The sequence below is a fragment of the Peromyscus maniculatus genome, chromosome 6 (assembly GCF_049852395.1).
Source record: "Peromyscus maniculatus bairdii isolate BWxNUB_F1_BW_parent chromosome 6, HU_Pman_BW_mat_3.1, whole genome shotgun sequence".
Lineage (NCBI taxonomy): Eukaryota > Metazoa > Chordata > Mammalia > Rodentia > Cricetidae > Peromyscus > Peromyscus maniculatus.
In genome coordinates this window covers 110,265,357-110,281,287 of record NC_134857.1, presented here as the reverse complement: position 1 = coordinate 110,281,287, position 15,931 = coordinate 110,265,357, and the positions used below count along the sequence as shown (strand labels likewise).

The following is a 15,931-nucleotide window of genomic DNA, read 5'->3' as shown; positions in this document are numbered from 1 at the left end:
GTGTGTGTGTGTGTGTGTGTGTGTGTGTGTGTGTGTGTGTGTAAGGCTAAAACTAAACATTCTCAGAGTGGGCAAGTAAGTGTCTGAGAGGCAAAGAACAGCAAAGAGTCAGCTGTAAGGTAGAATCAAAGTCACCCATTCCCAATCTTGCTTTTTTTTTTTTGTAATTGAGCAGCTTGTATCCAAAAACTCATTCAATTTACCATGTTTCATTCTTAGCATTAAACATTGGATTAGCATTAGGGAAGTATCCAGTTGGCTCCAAATATTTCTGTGTAAGGTCTAAGACACAGGGCAGATCTCCTGGACTTCTACAGGGCTTAGCATGTTTTCTATAAAGTGTGGGGCTGGAATCAATGCTCCCTCGTTCCTTATAAGATTTAATATTACTACCATTCCTTGTTGTTGGACCATAGATGTCACCTGTAAATCTTTATTCCTCGGGGATTGGATTAAATTTTGCTTCGAACCCAAATTCCGGAGTTGAAGCTTGGCTGCTCTAGTTCGTATATTTTGCACATTATCCCTGATTTCCCCAAATTCAACCATGTTGGCTAATTCCTCATCCTTAGTCTCTATCAGCTGTCTCCTTCAGGCGCTGGTGAGGACCCACTTGTCACAGGCATGGTCTGTCTTGGTCTCACTGGCTTCTCATTTCTTCCTCTTCCATCTCACTTTCCTCCTCCCTCCCAGACCATCCGGGAATTCAGCTTCAGTCTGGACCAGTCTGGACTGTTTTTAGCTTCTACTCGACACCCGACACACCTGTTATTTCCATTTGCATTTCCTGGAGGCAGAGAAGCCTTTAGAACATGACGAAAGGAAAACCAGAAAGCTCATCCTGGACAATTAGATTTGGTTCTGCATCAGAGGACGGGGCATCCCTGTGGGGGAGTTCTGTCTCGTTTATCCCATAAGTAAACTTCTCCCATCAAATCAGAGTCTCAGTCCTCTGTGGCAATATGATATTAATTAGTAGAAAAGCAGACAGGTATGCCAGCCAGGAATTAAATACAAATATGCTGCTTTGGATCATTTGTGGACATGGCCCTTAAGCTGATTGAAATAATAACTAAAGAAAACCTAGCAAGCTTAAGGGAAAAAATGATAAACGTCTAAAAATTACAAATATCTAAAGATGTATAATAAGTCACAGTAGATTAACAAATCTCAGCATGGGCTAGTTTTGGAATAAGTCTGCTCATCAATATCTTAGGTTCCTATGGTGCTAATTCAGAGAGGCATGTGTGCAAAACAATTTGGAAAACAGTACTAGAAGGCAAAGAGATAAGTGTTTAGGAGGTCACCCAACACGGCTGGATTACATTTATATGGGTACAATTTACATACAGGAGAGGCATTGTTTGTCTTGAGCACAGTAATGCAATTTGAAGATTTGGTTGGGAGTACATCCCCTATTACTGCCCACATGAAAGCTCCCTCTTCCTTTTCCCTCCCTTCTCTTTCCCAGCTCTTGGTTCTCACTGGCAAGAGTCTTGGTGATTACATACCAATAGCCAGCCTGTGAGCTCTGCAAGCTGGGCACACTGGGGACCCCTGTAGCTACTCCATTGTTTCCCCCATCCTGTGTGCTCACACTTGGGAATGTGGGCTAGGGAAGAGACCAGTGTGGACCCTGGAAACAGGGTCAGGACACATGAGGCAGGCATCCTGGTACCTGGGAAATGATCTTGTAGATAAAAGAGGCTAGGAGGAGGATACTGCTTACCTAACAGAAGCCCTATCCAGAATTTCCTTTTTAAAACAACCTGGAAAAGAGCAAATGTGACCCGAAACCACCCAGAGAGCACACTGCTGCAGGGAGCTTTTTTTCTGCATGTGAAAAAGTTGTTCTTTGCACACACTCTTGTGGAAGATGACGTGAGAAGACAAAATGGTGATCCAGACTAAATGGGTTGTATGCAGTGGAAGAGTTTCTTAGAACTGGGAGAAATCAGCTAAAACCCCATGTTACGTAAGTCCTATAAATTAGGTCATCTAGGTTCAGAGAAACTTCTGATCGGACTGACACCATCGGAGGAGTTTCAACAATCAAAGGCCATGGTCATCCACCATGTGGGGAATGAGAGGGGGACCTTGACCTACCCAGTCGTAAGGAGCGCTGTCTATTGTTGCATGTATGGGGGAATGACACTTTACTCCACAGATGCAAATATGACAGAAAAGAGTGAAGCCCCAGCCACCTCCTGCCTCAGAGCAGGAAAAAGCGACAAAGATGAGAGATGAGGGCAAGTGGATCTCAGCTTAAAGCTTCAGACGCCAAAGCAGGCAGAGCCAAAGCCCGCACTGTGCTGGACTTTCCAGTTTATGTGGCTTAAAGAAACGTCTGTATTCTTATACTGGGTACCTGACACTGCTTAGACCAAAGGTTCTCAACCTGTGGGTTGTGACCCCTTTGCGCTAGACCGATCCTTTCACAGGGGTCACATATCAGATATATTTGCATTATGATTCATAACACTAGCACAATTACAGTGATGAAGCAGCAACATAATAATGGCTGGGGGTCACCACACCATGAGAAACTGTGTTAAAGGGTTGTAGCATTAGGAAGTTTGAGAACCACTGTCTTAGACCTTGCAGCAGAATATGCCCTTGAAAATCTTTTTCTTCTTAAAATACCCAGCTAATGTCTTTCTTATAGTGTTGTTCTTTTTTAAAAACTTCATTTTTATCTATGTTTTGTGTCTTTCACATCCTATATCTTGATTCCATTCATTTCCTTGTCCTTTTGTATATGCCTCTGCCTTTGCAGCCTCCCCACAAAATAAAATAACAATTGAGGAGGGAAAAAGAAGGGAAAAATCTCACTGTAGAAGCTGTAGTGTGACACAGTGTCACACAGTAACCCTTCTGTCCATACATCTTTACTTGAAATTGTTCATTGCAAAGAGTCATCGGTCTGGTTCGAGGCCTTTGGTTTCTGCTACATTATCGGTGCTGGGCCTTCACTGAGACTCCTCTTGGATATCATGTTGTTGCCCTGTGTCATGGAGATACAGCTTTGGGTCTGCAGAACTGGTCTCTTCACGTGCTCCACGAGATCATAGATGGGGTAGATGTTGGGGTGGGCCAACTCATAACCCTGCTTCTGGGCCTGGGTAGTTGCAGGGTTGGTCAGTCCACCAGCTCTCCCCTGTCTTCACCACCAGGGGGAGCTCTCCAGCATTGCCCTGGCTAGTTCACCCATGACGAGCAAGGGGCGGGGCCAGTTTTCCTACTTTCCAATCCTCAGGGTTGGCTCTCCCACACTTACACCTTCAGGGCCAGCTCTACTGTGTTGCCCAGGCAAGGTGCAGGGGCCATTCTCTTGAGTGCTGCAGTTGATGAGGGAGGGGCTTTTACAAATTATATATGCAATATAACCAGCTCTAGTGAGCCAAGACTTCTGTGTTCTCGTCCATAAAACGCACTCTTTTAAAATGAGATGTCAGGTAAATGGGCTTCATGATAACACAATTCATTCAGATACGTCAGTCTGGTCATTCTGTTTTGCAAAACAGCTTGTGAGGAGCTTCTCCTCTCTCCCTTTGCCAATCAATCCCTTAACTGCTTATTCTCCTTTGTTCCAATGTTTCCATCTATGAGACTGACAATTGCATTCAATTTTGGAGTAATATGCTTATAAGAAGTCGAAGGGGAGCAGTGGTTTGGAAAAAGGTATCACTCTATAGCAAAGAAGTAGACTACTTTCAACTAGCTTTATATTTTCCTCTAAAGAGATTTAAAATTAATTATATAAAAGACAGGGTTATATTTAGTTTCATTTAACAAGTTGAACCAAATGAGAAGTCAATTCAAGAGTAGAGTGAGCAGTATATGGAATGTTTGAGACTATAAAGCACACTCAAGGATGTAGTGATCTTATGGAAGAATGAGTAATGGGTAAATGAAGATGCGAACAAGGAAGGATGAGTGTTACCATGGTAACTATAGGAACAGTGGTCTTAGGTTCTTAGGATTCTAGCTTTCATAATCTCTAAGAAGACAGGAAATGTAATAAATGTAATTCCATTCCCACCGTTAACCAATGCAAAGAGTAAATTATTATAAGATAATTTCCATGAACCATTAACGAATCTGGAATCAGAAATCAGTCATTTCTTTTCCTTACTATTTTTACTTATTGGACAACTATAAAAAGTCACAATTAAATAGCTCACTGGCAAGTTCTGCTACAGGAAACTTTTAGGCTATAGCAAATAGACCTACAACATAATGAAATCCTTCAAGAATTTAATTCAAAGTTGGGAGTTGCTAGAGACAGAATCTTAGCTGCACACATGACAAGCATACATTTATTGCTGACCTACATCTTTAGGCCTAATCCTTCTTTTAAAAAGATTGAAACAAGAAAGACATTGTGTTTAATGGTTACACTGACTGAATCAAGCACAAAATATTGGGTTCACTGTGTGGTTTAATTGTGTAGACTTGAGTCAATGGTTTGACCTTTGCAAGCCTGGAAGCTTCCATTTATCTGTTCTCTAAATATACTTACAATAAAAAATGCCATTAGAAGTATTTTGTGAAGACGAATGTCAGCTAAGAACTATGAGACTCCTGGGTAAGAGATGAAACAGCATTCCAAATACCATGGCTACAAGCTAATGAAAATTTAATGCCACTTAAAAACCACACAGCTATCCGGGGTAGATTCATTGATGACACATTGGTCTCAATTTTTTACATTATGTTTTAAACTTAAAAAAATATGATCTAAAAAAGCCTTTGAAAACTATAGTGGCTAAGATCATCTATGCTCTTCTTGCTTTGGCAAGGATCCTTATGACCCAGAACTCTGAGAAATCCTAGCTTTCACAGCAAAAATAATTTGCTTTTAATCATGCAAACAGTTGACACTCTTTTCTGGTGATAAAGGAAAAGGATTTCGGCTGAGACATACATATGCTGGGACTTTCATGTACCACTTATCTGTTACTAGATTTCTTTTCATGGCATTTGCACTAATTGCTACTCAAATTATTCTGGCAAAGAGTTTACTGTGCTTGAGCCAAGTAAGGTAAATGTGAAAGAAAAGAAAAATAAGGGGTTTAAAATAACACCTATTATAAGTATAGATTTTTAAAGAGCTGATGTCCAAATATTCTAACAAAACTGTAGAAACTTCCATAAATTCTGCTAAATGCTTCTTCAGTTTAATGATGATACTTTAAGTAGCCATACTTCTCCAGGGAGCACTTCTCCAGGAACAGGGTGTAACTGAGTCCATGGGTTGCGTTTGCCTGTGTGCAGGTCAATCATAGCACACAAGTAAAATGTTCACTATAGTTTTGACCAACAGTATCTATACATGAGAATTACAAAACTTATTTTTGTGTTCAATACAACTAGCAGCATCTGTTCATATTTTTGATAGGGTTTTGTATGGCATCTGACCGGTTTTGGCTCCTGGAAACCAGTGCAAAGTATGAGAAACCAGCTCTCAGAGTGGGCAACAAAAGATGCTAGAAGTCTGTTGAATGGGCAATGTGACATGGATGACAATCTGGGACCTGTGTCATTAGGGGACATGGAGATAAACGCACACAGTCCTTTCTTCTGTGGATAAATCTACCCCTCGAGGAAAGAATTCTTCCAAGAACACAGGCTGTCACCTCCAGGACTGGAGATGCTAGCTAGTGGTGACTGCACTTCTGAAGCCATATGCGATGTGTCCTTTTTCCTGTTCCCCAAGTCCTACCATTCTCTCTACTCATTCTTTCCTGGATGGGAGGTGGGCTGGGGAGGCCACGGGACTCAGAGGCAGATTCCAGCTTCCTTTGTGACTCTGTATATTGATTTTCATCCTATGTTGACTTTAAGGGGTTCTTCTCTTTGTTTGAGTCGAAGTGCTGAGGCTCTTAAAACACGTGAGTATAACTAGAGATACTGAGCATCTATTAATATCACTGACTTCAGTTACCTTGTCTAGCTAGCACTCTATGGCCTCTGTCTTTTATACCAGAGTTATAAGAATGTTGATAGTGTGCCCAGACAAAGACATGGAGCATTCTCTCTCAGGCGAGGAGGTACCATTCTTCTCGCTGCACTACCCTGGCCCCCGCTTTTCATAGAAGACCACTTAGTATTCCTTTACAGTTGATGCCAGAAGGAGCCGGGTTAGATTTTAATACCATGTCACTGTTACGTAAGTCTACTTACTCAGTACAATATAAAGAATTGGAAGACCATAACATAGATACACGTTACTCAGTCTTCACGAGTGATTGCATAGGTGGGCATTACAAATCTTGCTTTATGGGCCACACCACTTACACTGAAGAGTCACTGGCTGGACACTGAGTGCATTGATCCTCCCTTCCATACCACGCTGCAGCCTTCAGTGGGCACTGACCTCTATCCATGTGAATATACTGAAAATATCATCAGCATTATTGAAAATAAGTGACAGGTACACAGCAGATTAAGTAAATAAACATTCAGGTTGCTGATCAAAGTGGCCAATATTTAAAATAAAATAAATGTGAAACTAAGTCATCATCAAGTTTCCTGTCTAAAACCAATCATCAATTTTGTCGACCTGAATGGCTTGAAAATATTGTGGTGGGAAATAAAATGTTTTCTTAAAACAGTATTCTTTTGTCCAGCATAACAGAAAACCATTTTTTTTTTCTGTCTAGCTGTTACTTTCCAAATTTTTGAAGGCTTGGAAATCACACCCTCCCTTAACTGTAGTCAAAAAATGACTTTTGAGGCATCAAAAATGCTTCTTTGGAAAAAGTGGAATTATAACGTGGAAGAAAACATTTTTGTAAGACAGTTACAGGACACTAAAGTTCTTTCAAGAAATTATGATGTCATTGTAAACTTTCTCCTTAGAAAAAGACGTTCTGGAAGTTAAAGACACTCCAACTGTGGAATTATTGCCAACTTTGCTCTTATTGCTGCAGAGACTGGTTGTCTTGGTGAAGAAGAATCCCTCTATACTTATCTTCCTAAAGATGATCGAGCTGCCATGACAATTTTAAGTACTAGTGAGGATTAAAGGATGTTCTATCCAGTGTTTTAGTTCCAGGTCTGTGAAGTAGGAAAAATAACTCTCACTGTCTGTGCTCATACCTTTCAGAAGGCAGATGCTGGCTTCCCACTGTTTTAGAAAAAACACATTTAAAACGCTGCAAGGATATATTGCGATACATAAAGCTGTGACTATTCACTGCTGTTTCCTTGATACGTAATTTAAACTCGGTGACTAGGACAAGAAAATGTCACATTCTTTCTCTTTCTAAGGAAATTGTGCATTTCCTTGTAAAAAATAAAAAAAAAAAATGAAGTCTTCAAAAGACAGTTTTCAAGTTGCTTTCTCTCAGGTTAAAGGTTTCTATAAATTTTCATGATGGTACTCAAAGTTGGACAAAGGAAAAAAACAAAAACAAAGAAGACAAAGACAAATAAACATTAAGTGTGCATGCAAGTTTGGTCTTTACCAATGTCAAAAACATCTCAAGTTATGCGACTTTTAAATCTCCCTTATAGTGAGTACTTTTCAAAGTTTTGATCATGTGTCCCCCCCCCCCCCATGATCTACAATGTTGTAAAAAGAAAGTCAGTCTTCTATCTTTACCAGGATTGAGGAGAGAGAAATGTACATTTTACGGAAGTATAAATGGGTTCCTGGCATGGGCTGTGGATGAGTACCCAGCATTTGGCTTATGTAATAAAGGTACTAGGAGCCTTGATCTGGAATATTGATTTTCCTTGGAATTTGAGTAATTCTGAACTGCCTCTTTGAAATACAGATCAATCAAACCGTTAGCATTCTACTAAAATAAAATATAGGAAAAGTTTAATAGTAATGGCAGACACTGTTATAAAGGCTTATTAATACATTTAATCCCTACATGGACCTTTGAGGCAGGAATTGTGATCATTTCCCTCATATGGAGGTAGAAAAGGAGGTGAGAAAATTCAAAGATTTAGGCAGAATCTACACAGCATCTAAGTGCTGGGCTCATATTCTCAGCTACTTTGTAGGTTTAAGAGGTTTTAAGATAAGAGAAGGGAAGGTAGACAAGAGGAAAAGCCTATGCTCAAGTCCGTTCTTTGAGTGAGAGCTGGGATTCTTCTGTGGTTTCAGAACTTGGTCCAGGGTACAGGGCTTTAAAATATTCTGGAAGATGAGTCATGAGATTTTGAAGGGAGACAGGAAAGTCCCGAGCTCAGCTTCCTGGACCCTGGTGAACTAGGCCAGCTCTGGGTTTTGTTAGCTCCCACAGTGGCTTTGTTCATCTCTGTAGAGGTTCCAGATTGGAGAGCTGGTAAGCATGTTAAGTGCACAGACACCAGGCTTACCTGTGGGATAACATTAGATGCTTTCTCCAAATGACAAATACGTTATGGAAATAAAGACATGCAAAGAGATGTGTGTATGTAGAGCAGTGTGTGTTTACGTATACACTTCTCTTTATTTCTGATCCCCTTCATTAACAGTACACTAGAAGTTAATAGTAACAGTGTATAGGAAGTCCACTTTGTTCTCAAGTTTGCTTAACAGTGAACAGAGCTTGTTCTTGTTCAGAAGATTTCAGTGGGTTCCCATTATGTAAATAACTTTTGTTAATCAAAGAAATAGCACGTATTAATTTACCCATGACCAGAATGAACTAGTATGTCTTGTTTGAATGTTAAGTACGGCATCTCCTCTCTCCCTTGCATCATCTACAGTAACTTAACAAAATGGAACACATCCAGAATACTTAGAGTGGAAAAGCTTTAGCTTGGGATTACTGCTCCTTTAAAGTCAACTCATTTGAACATTTGTTCCATGGCTTTCTTGTATTTGCAAACGTACAAGTTTACTAATAACACCACTCCCTAGAATGACTTTGTTACTCTAACAGTTTTCAAATTACCCAATACATGCTACAATCAGCAAACTCACCTTTTGCCCATTCGTGCCTGGGGTCCCAGGTGCTCCAATGGAACCCTAAGGAAGCACATGATTAAATTAAGTTGATATCATGATCAGTGTTCCAGTTCTAAATCTGTGCAGTGTTTATTAGGGCAACCACAATGTTACATGGTTAAAACATACTACAACTCCCCTACACAAGGTTCTAAGGCTCTGTTTTCTAGATTTTATCCACTGTATTCTAATATTTAGTAATCCAGACAGATCTTCATACTTTCCCAGGAAGTAGAGATAAAGTTTAATATTCTTTCTGAATACTCACTTAACTCTAACATGATATAGAGAATCTCATATAAATTGAAAGCCGTACCTTTCAGAAGGCCACGGGGCTCTAAATTTTGTTTTAAAGACATAGATAATTTAGTCCCACCAGGAAAAAGCCGAGCAGTAGCAGCGACTCTTGAACTTACCAAATTTATAGAAGACAAAACAGAAGGTAATTTAAAAAGCAACTGCTTACTCTATGACAGGAGGGCTCTATGCTGGAATGCAAATTTGGATCACTTTCCCTCTGGACTTTCAGGGACTATGGTTACGTCACCCAGTATTGACATGCCTTCTGAAGTGGACTCAAGAAAGCATTGCAAATGTTGTGCACTGACCCAAAACAACACAACTTCTACATTTTGAGGTTGAAGGTCCCTGTGCATGGAAACATGAGCAGATATACCCACTGGCTGAGAAGGAACAGCTGGTTGTAGATGGCTCAAGTGATGGCAGGAAAGCCAGTCACTATTTGAGACAGCCCATGACATTTAAGTGACTACAGGGAGTATTAGTAAATATTTTCAAAAGGCAATGTCATTTCCCCCACCCCCTTAGGCTCTGGAGAGGGTGTTTTTGTGGGTTTTTTTTGTTTGTTTGTTTTTTGCTTATTCTTAGTGTAGAACAAGAAAACAGGTTTTTTTTTTAAGTTGTCTATTAAATTTCTTTTATAATAATGGAAGAAGAATTTTCATTAAGTAGTCATGATAATCATGAAACTGCTCTAAAAATAGCCCACTAGAGAAAAAGTATATGCCAAACAAATTGAGCTGGCGAGTTTCTTAATGCAGCCCATGATCCTATGGGTTGGGAATTAAAGATCTTGAAGCCTGGAACCGGCATTTTATCCTGGTTGCACGTGGATCAGGCTAGCTTTACAATTTCACACTGAGCTTAATAGAGACATTATTGTGAGGGACAAACTGTTCCCGCACGCAAGATGTCTCACAGTGCAGGGCCTTGACTTGGTTTGAAGGATTATGTTTCAACAGATGTCACATGCCAGGCACTTGGGGATAAAAAGTCTTTATCTTTGATGAAGACCAAAGATAAAGAGCAATCACTTTCCCACCTGTTACAACACAATTGTTTTCTGCAAGTGAGACATCCTCTCTCTCCCTCTTCAGGGTGGGAGGTTAGCAGTGAATGGGACCTAGCGGTGTTCACTGGCAAAGAGCCATCTTCTCTGCTATTGCTCTATTTACTGTTGTTCCATTGGTGTGACCTCAGAACCCTAGGTCCTCCCCATTAGACTGTACTTTGGTGATTGTGGCTAAGACTGAAATCATAATCAGGAAGGCACTTTTCAGTTTACCCAGCCAAGGGGACACCGAGAGAGCCAAGCAGCGCAATGAAGGAAGCAAGACGCATATCCTCTATTAGGGTCAGTTCTGTGGCCATTTGGCAGTTATATAGTTGACCAAGGCCAGCAATCAATTTGCAGTGTCACATGATCCTTCTTGTTTTAAATGCTGTCAGAATGTGTTACCAATATTTGAATTAAATATTCCATAACCTACAAGTGCAGCAGACAGCTCAAAAAGTCTTCTCTGGACTTACTGAGTGTTCTACAATGAAGTAGAGTGGAAATCTGAGGCACATTCTAATGTGTAAATATAAAATATTCTAGAAAGCAGAATGAACAAAGGATACTAACTCCTTCAGTACCATTTATGCTCAACAGTTCCACCCACTTCTCTTGCTCTCATTAGACAACTTTCTTGACACTGCTACACACACCTACCTTTTGTCCTGGAGGGCCCAGAGGTCCCTAAAAGAGGAAAAACAATTCAATTAACACAATACTACTGCCATTTAAGCTTAGATGATGAACCAACCAACCATCAAAACTAAGTTATCCTATTCTATAAAGTTCCCTTTGCTGTAATAAAAAATGCTGATATATATATTTGAATTTTTTTGAAAGCCATTAGCCACATACAGGAGGGATCTGATTTTTTTTTTACAAAGAAAATGCTTGGGGTCTCAGTGCATTTGTTTCTGGATATTCCTGCCAATCTATCAAATCAGTCTCATTTGGAGGAGGGGGGTATCGTTGCTAGAAGCAGTTAGAATGCAACACCTTCTCTAGAAAATGGACACATTACATGGTGCTTTTATCAGTATAGCCCTGGTAGGCAGCCTTGGAAGCTACACAGAGAAGCATGTTGTATTTTATTCCTAGGAAATGTTGTCACGTGACCCACACAAAATCTTGTTTACAAACTAGGGGTGGCCAAGGCTAAAGGCAGCACCTGGTGTGCCCCCGAGAAGGGAGCAGGGCTGTCGGCGGCTGCTCAGACTGTTATCCGAGAGGCAGGCAGAATACAGAATTTAGGGAGATGAAGGGGAATATTTACTTAGAAAATGCAAATGTGACAGTTATGAAATGAAGCAGTTCTCATCCACAAAGTCAGTGTAAGGATCTGTTGGCTTAATTTAGATTAAGACATGGCTTTCTGACAGTGGAAAAGTACACACGGAGCTACAACCTCATTTCTGACTCCTTAGGTCTACTTTTACAGAAAGGTATTAGGTATTCTTTTTAGTTCCTTGAGAAACGTATTTGATCTGGGTGTGTTTTAGTGAATTTATAGATGCTGCTATTTACACAAAAGATCTTTAGTACATCACACTACCCTAATGGCTTATTTTCATTGTGGGACGTTCCCATTAATCAACATCTGACATTCATACTCTGTAACATGGCATGAAACATGAGCATGATTAGTAGGGGAGAATGGGTCATGAATTTTAAGAATTAAATAGACACAGTGTTTAGAAAGATCCAGAGACGCTGTTCCCCACCTCTCTTTTGAAGAGCCCCCACAGGAAGACTCGTTTCCTCTATAATCAGCCTTGGGTTACTGAATGTGTGTCTCATCATACCAACTCTCATTCCTCCTTGACTTAACTCTGTTGAACAACCAGACTCACCAACTGTGTTTTTAATAGGCTCCCTATCCACATATCTGTGGGCATTCCCCCGACCCATCCTGCTCCCCATTTGAAATTCTCCATTTTAGATTTTGCAGAGAAAATAGACCATCAGGTGTAAATCCCATCCAGATCACATCTCTCATCAACCCAAGCCCACATGGACCTCAGAGGAAGAAGAGCCCTTCCTCCTTGCAAGGCCAATTCATCAGGTAGACTCTGGAATCCATCGTTGCCTCTGCCCGGGGGGACCTTTTCCAATCAATTACCCCTGCATCTGTATCGGCCTGCTCTTCTCCACCAGTTCTTTTCCTTTAGCACATAAACATGGTTAATCATTTCCTCACTGTGTAAATTGTTTGGGGAATGAACGTCAATGCTAAGTAAGGGTAGAAGTTGCAAGCTGTGATAGGCGATCCGAGAAGGAAGAAAAGCCTTGGGTTTATCATTGCCCAGGACTCTATCTTCTCAAGTGTCTCTGGAGTGTTTCCCTTCCTGACCTGCTGAGGTTGGAAAGGAAACTCTATGATGAGGACTGCGTTTATTCAGTGCTTAGACGGAGGATGTATATGTTCCATTCACAAAGGTTGCATTCCCACTGTAAATCTGACTCTGCCACTTGAAAAAACATCATTCACTAAAATCGGGTATTCCATTTCAGGGGAATATTTCAAAGGAAAGTAAGAGAATTTTACATCCAGTATTGTAAATGGAGACGAACATACATGGCATTTTCTAATTTAGTCTTTGGTACATGGTCATATTAAATCAGAGACTTAAAAAGACTAATCATATAAAATTAGACTAGTATATTTTAATGCAATATTTAAGAAAAATCAAATAACCAAAGAAATTGAATATATTTTCCCTTCAGTTTTAGGAAACTAGTGTTATTTTTGTAAACTCATAAAAGTAGTTTTTTAAAAAAGATTTACCATTAATTTTGAATTATGACTACATGTCTTATAGATTATTTGCAAATCTGCTGCCAAGATATATTCTCAGTTACAAATACATGTACATATAATTCTTGAATCTCACTGCAGGAAAAATGGTTGTGAGCCAAGGAGAGTGTTGTCCATTACCAGAAGGGAATCAGGAGTAATACACGGTGCAGATATACTTTTGAGTAAATATACAAGCACTTGGGCACACACACACACATACATACATACACACACAATTTACTGCACTAAACAAGATTTTCCTTACGTATGTTTCAAATATGTTTAAATTGATGACACTGTTATATATCTGTGACAATGTAGTAATTAAATATAAACATACAACTTAAGGTTTCCTGTTCAAAAATCAATTTTGAAATTAAGGCATGTTGTTACCAGCTTGTTAAGACATGTGCATCTTATTAACCTCGTTTCTGGCACAAATGTGAATTTATAAAGTAATAGGCAATACTATAGAGTCATTCAATAGCTCATATAATCTTTTGAAGAACTACTGTTTGTGGTGTAGGTGTGTGTCTGTAATGTGTGTATATGAATGTCGATACATTCTATGGTGCCTGTGTGGATGTGAGAAGAAAACTCATGGAGTCTTTTCCCTCCTCCCACATGGTTCTGGGATTGAACTAAGGTGGTTAGGTCTGTGTACCAAGTGCTTTTATCTGCTGAGCCAGCTTGTCTAATCTTAAACTTATATCTTCAGCCTGAATAATGTCTTGGATGAAGGCTATCATAAATGCATTATTCACAAAGAAACCTAATGCTTCTTTTTATTACCAATTTTAGGATTCCAGTAGTTCAAGACTTCTAAAGTAGCTCTATTTAGTATTATATCAATAATTCAGTAAGTTTGGATAAAACAGTTTTCAGAATAGTTATATTCTGTTTGGTCCATTTTTCTCAGTACAGCATTTCTTTGTAGACATTTTTCTTGGCAGATGCATTTATACTTTGAATATTTTTTTTGTACACAGTCAAAACGGAAATTTGACTTTTCAAAATAATTCCTGTATGTTTTAAAAGTAGAAACTATGCTATATGTAGATTACCAACATATTAAGGTATATTTCTTTACATTTAACTTAAGTTTCAAATATAATTTGAATCTTGAAATATCCTCATGTTAATACAGATTCTGAGTGATATAAAATATATGGTTTTCATTGAAGAATTTTATTAGTAGAAATAGCTGTATTTAAAGGAGTAAAAGCCATTGAAAAATTCTGTGTGAAGTAGTACTATTATCATTAATGTACACATAGCTCTCATTATTGTCATGATCTGCCAGAAAATATCACAGGGAGCTATGCAAAACAAAGGCTTAGGTAGAAGATTATTAGCAAGAGTTGTACAGTTGTACAATCTACTTAATTGTCCTTTCTTGTTCTCCAGCTCTGCTAACTTCCACTCGAAGGATTCTATACAATATTCTGTATGCAGGGAGCAAATAAGTCAAAAATACGACAGTTCCCAAGGGAGTGGTTGTCTTTGACCAAAAGTGTGTTGGTTCAGGCCTGAGAGCCCCTTGACTCCTCTTGCCTGAGTCCACCAGGCTTGTCCGTGTGTCTTTCTGGTCCCTCCCCTTGTGCTGCACAGCTGTGCCCACTCCAAAGTCCTTTGCCCCCTCCCTAGTTCATGTGACATCTATCTAATGGCCTTTTATCTCCCCATGTCCCTCTGCACACTGCAGCCTGAGGACACTTCCTGAAATGCTGTTGGAGCATCTGTTGACAACTTTTGTAGCTATTGAGAAGAGGTCAGACTTGGATAGGAGTTGTAGTTTACCACATAAGCATCTCAACAGCTCTGGATGCCTGGTACAGCGGGGGTTTTTAGCCGACCTCCATACGCCAACTCCATAAATTCAAGTCAGGGTCCCTGCCTTTGGGGATTGGTCTGCTTCACTGTTCCCCAAAGAACCATGATAATAGAACTTTTTCATAGAATTATCAACATTATTGTAATGCTATGTGTTATTGTAAAAGTCGTTCTTTTTTTCACTTTTTTTTTTTTTCCAAGACAGGGTTTCTCTGTGTAGTTTTGGTGCCTGTCCTGGATCTTGCTCTGTAGACCAGGCTGGCCTTGAACTCACAGAGATCCACCTGGCTCTGCCTCTTGAGTGCTGGGATTAAAGGTGTATGCTACCACTACCTGGCTATTTCTTTTTTTCTTGTTCTTTGTAGTACAGATGGCCCACAGTAAAATGCTCAGTGAATCATGTTTTCATTCATTCATTTATCCACTTACTTAATAATTAACTGCACTCTAAGTGCCAGGTAAGGCCATAGGTACAGGGGAGACAGCAGTTAACAAAATAGGCCATGACTACATGCCCTCCGGGCTTCACGTTCTAGTGAATGTAGAAAGACAGCCAACAATCTGTGAAGTGATCGCTAATGCAAAGAAGGGGCTAGGGAAGGGAGGAGGAGAGGGAGTAGATGTTTCACACTAGCAGCTCCGTGACGGACTCAGTGATAAAGCGACCCTTGACTAGAGCTCTGTCAGGCCGACCATATGCCTGGCGAAGGAGGAGCATGTTAGTGGCAAGGGGACAGGTGCAGAGGCCAAACTAAGGAACACGTACATTTTCAGAGGACACCAGAGGAGACAGGAAATGGAGAGAAGGTAGATTGAAGCTGCATGATCTAGTCAGGGCTCAGAAGAACAATGTGCTTGCTTTGACTATGATAAAAATTATAGGAATGATTATAGTCATAGAATACATATAGTCATTCCTTTTTTTCCTTCTTGAAACCTCAAACAATAGTGTCTCAGGATAGGAATGACATGATTTTTTACTCTATTCTTTGAG

At 39.9% G+C, this 15,931-nt stretch overlaps 1 protein-coding gene across 1 annotated transcript in view; it reads right to left on the bottom strand.

Annotated features, from left to right (window-relative positions):
* Positions 1-15,931, bottom strand: part of Col25a1 (collagen type XXV alpha 1 chain) — a 402,845-nt gene that overhangs the window by 80,795 nt on the left and 306,119 nt on the right. Inside the window, exons 11-12 of the mRNA XM_006970377.4 lie at positions 10,965-10,991; positions 8,927-8,971 (exon numbers count right to left, since the gene is read on the bottom strand). Coding sequence (XP_006970439.1) covers positions 8,927-8,971; positions 10,965-10,991 — 72 coding nt within the window. The remainder of the gene's footprint in view (positions 1-8,926; positions 8,972-10,964; positions 10,992-15,931) is intronic.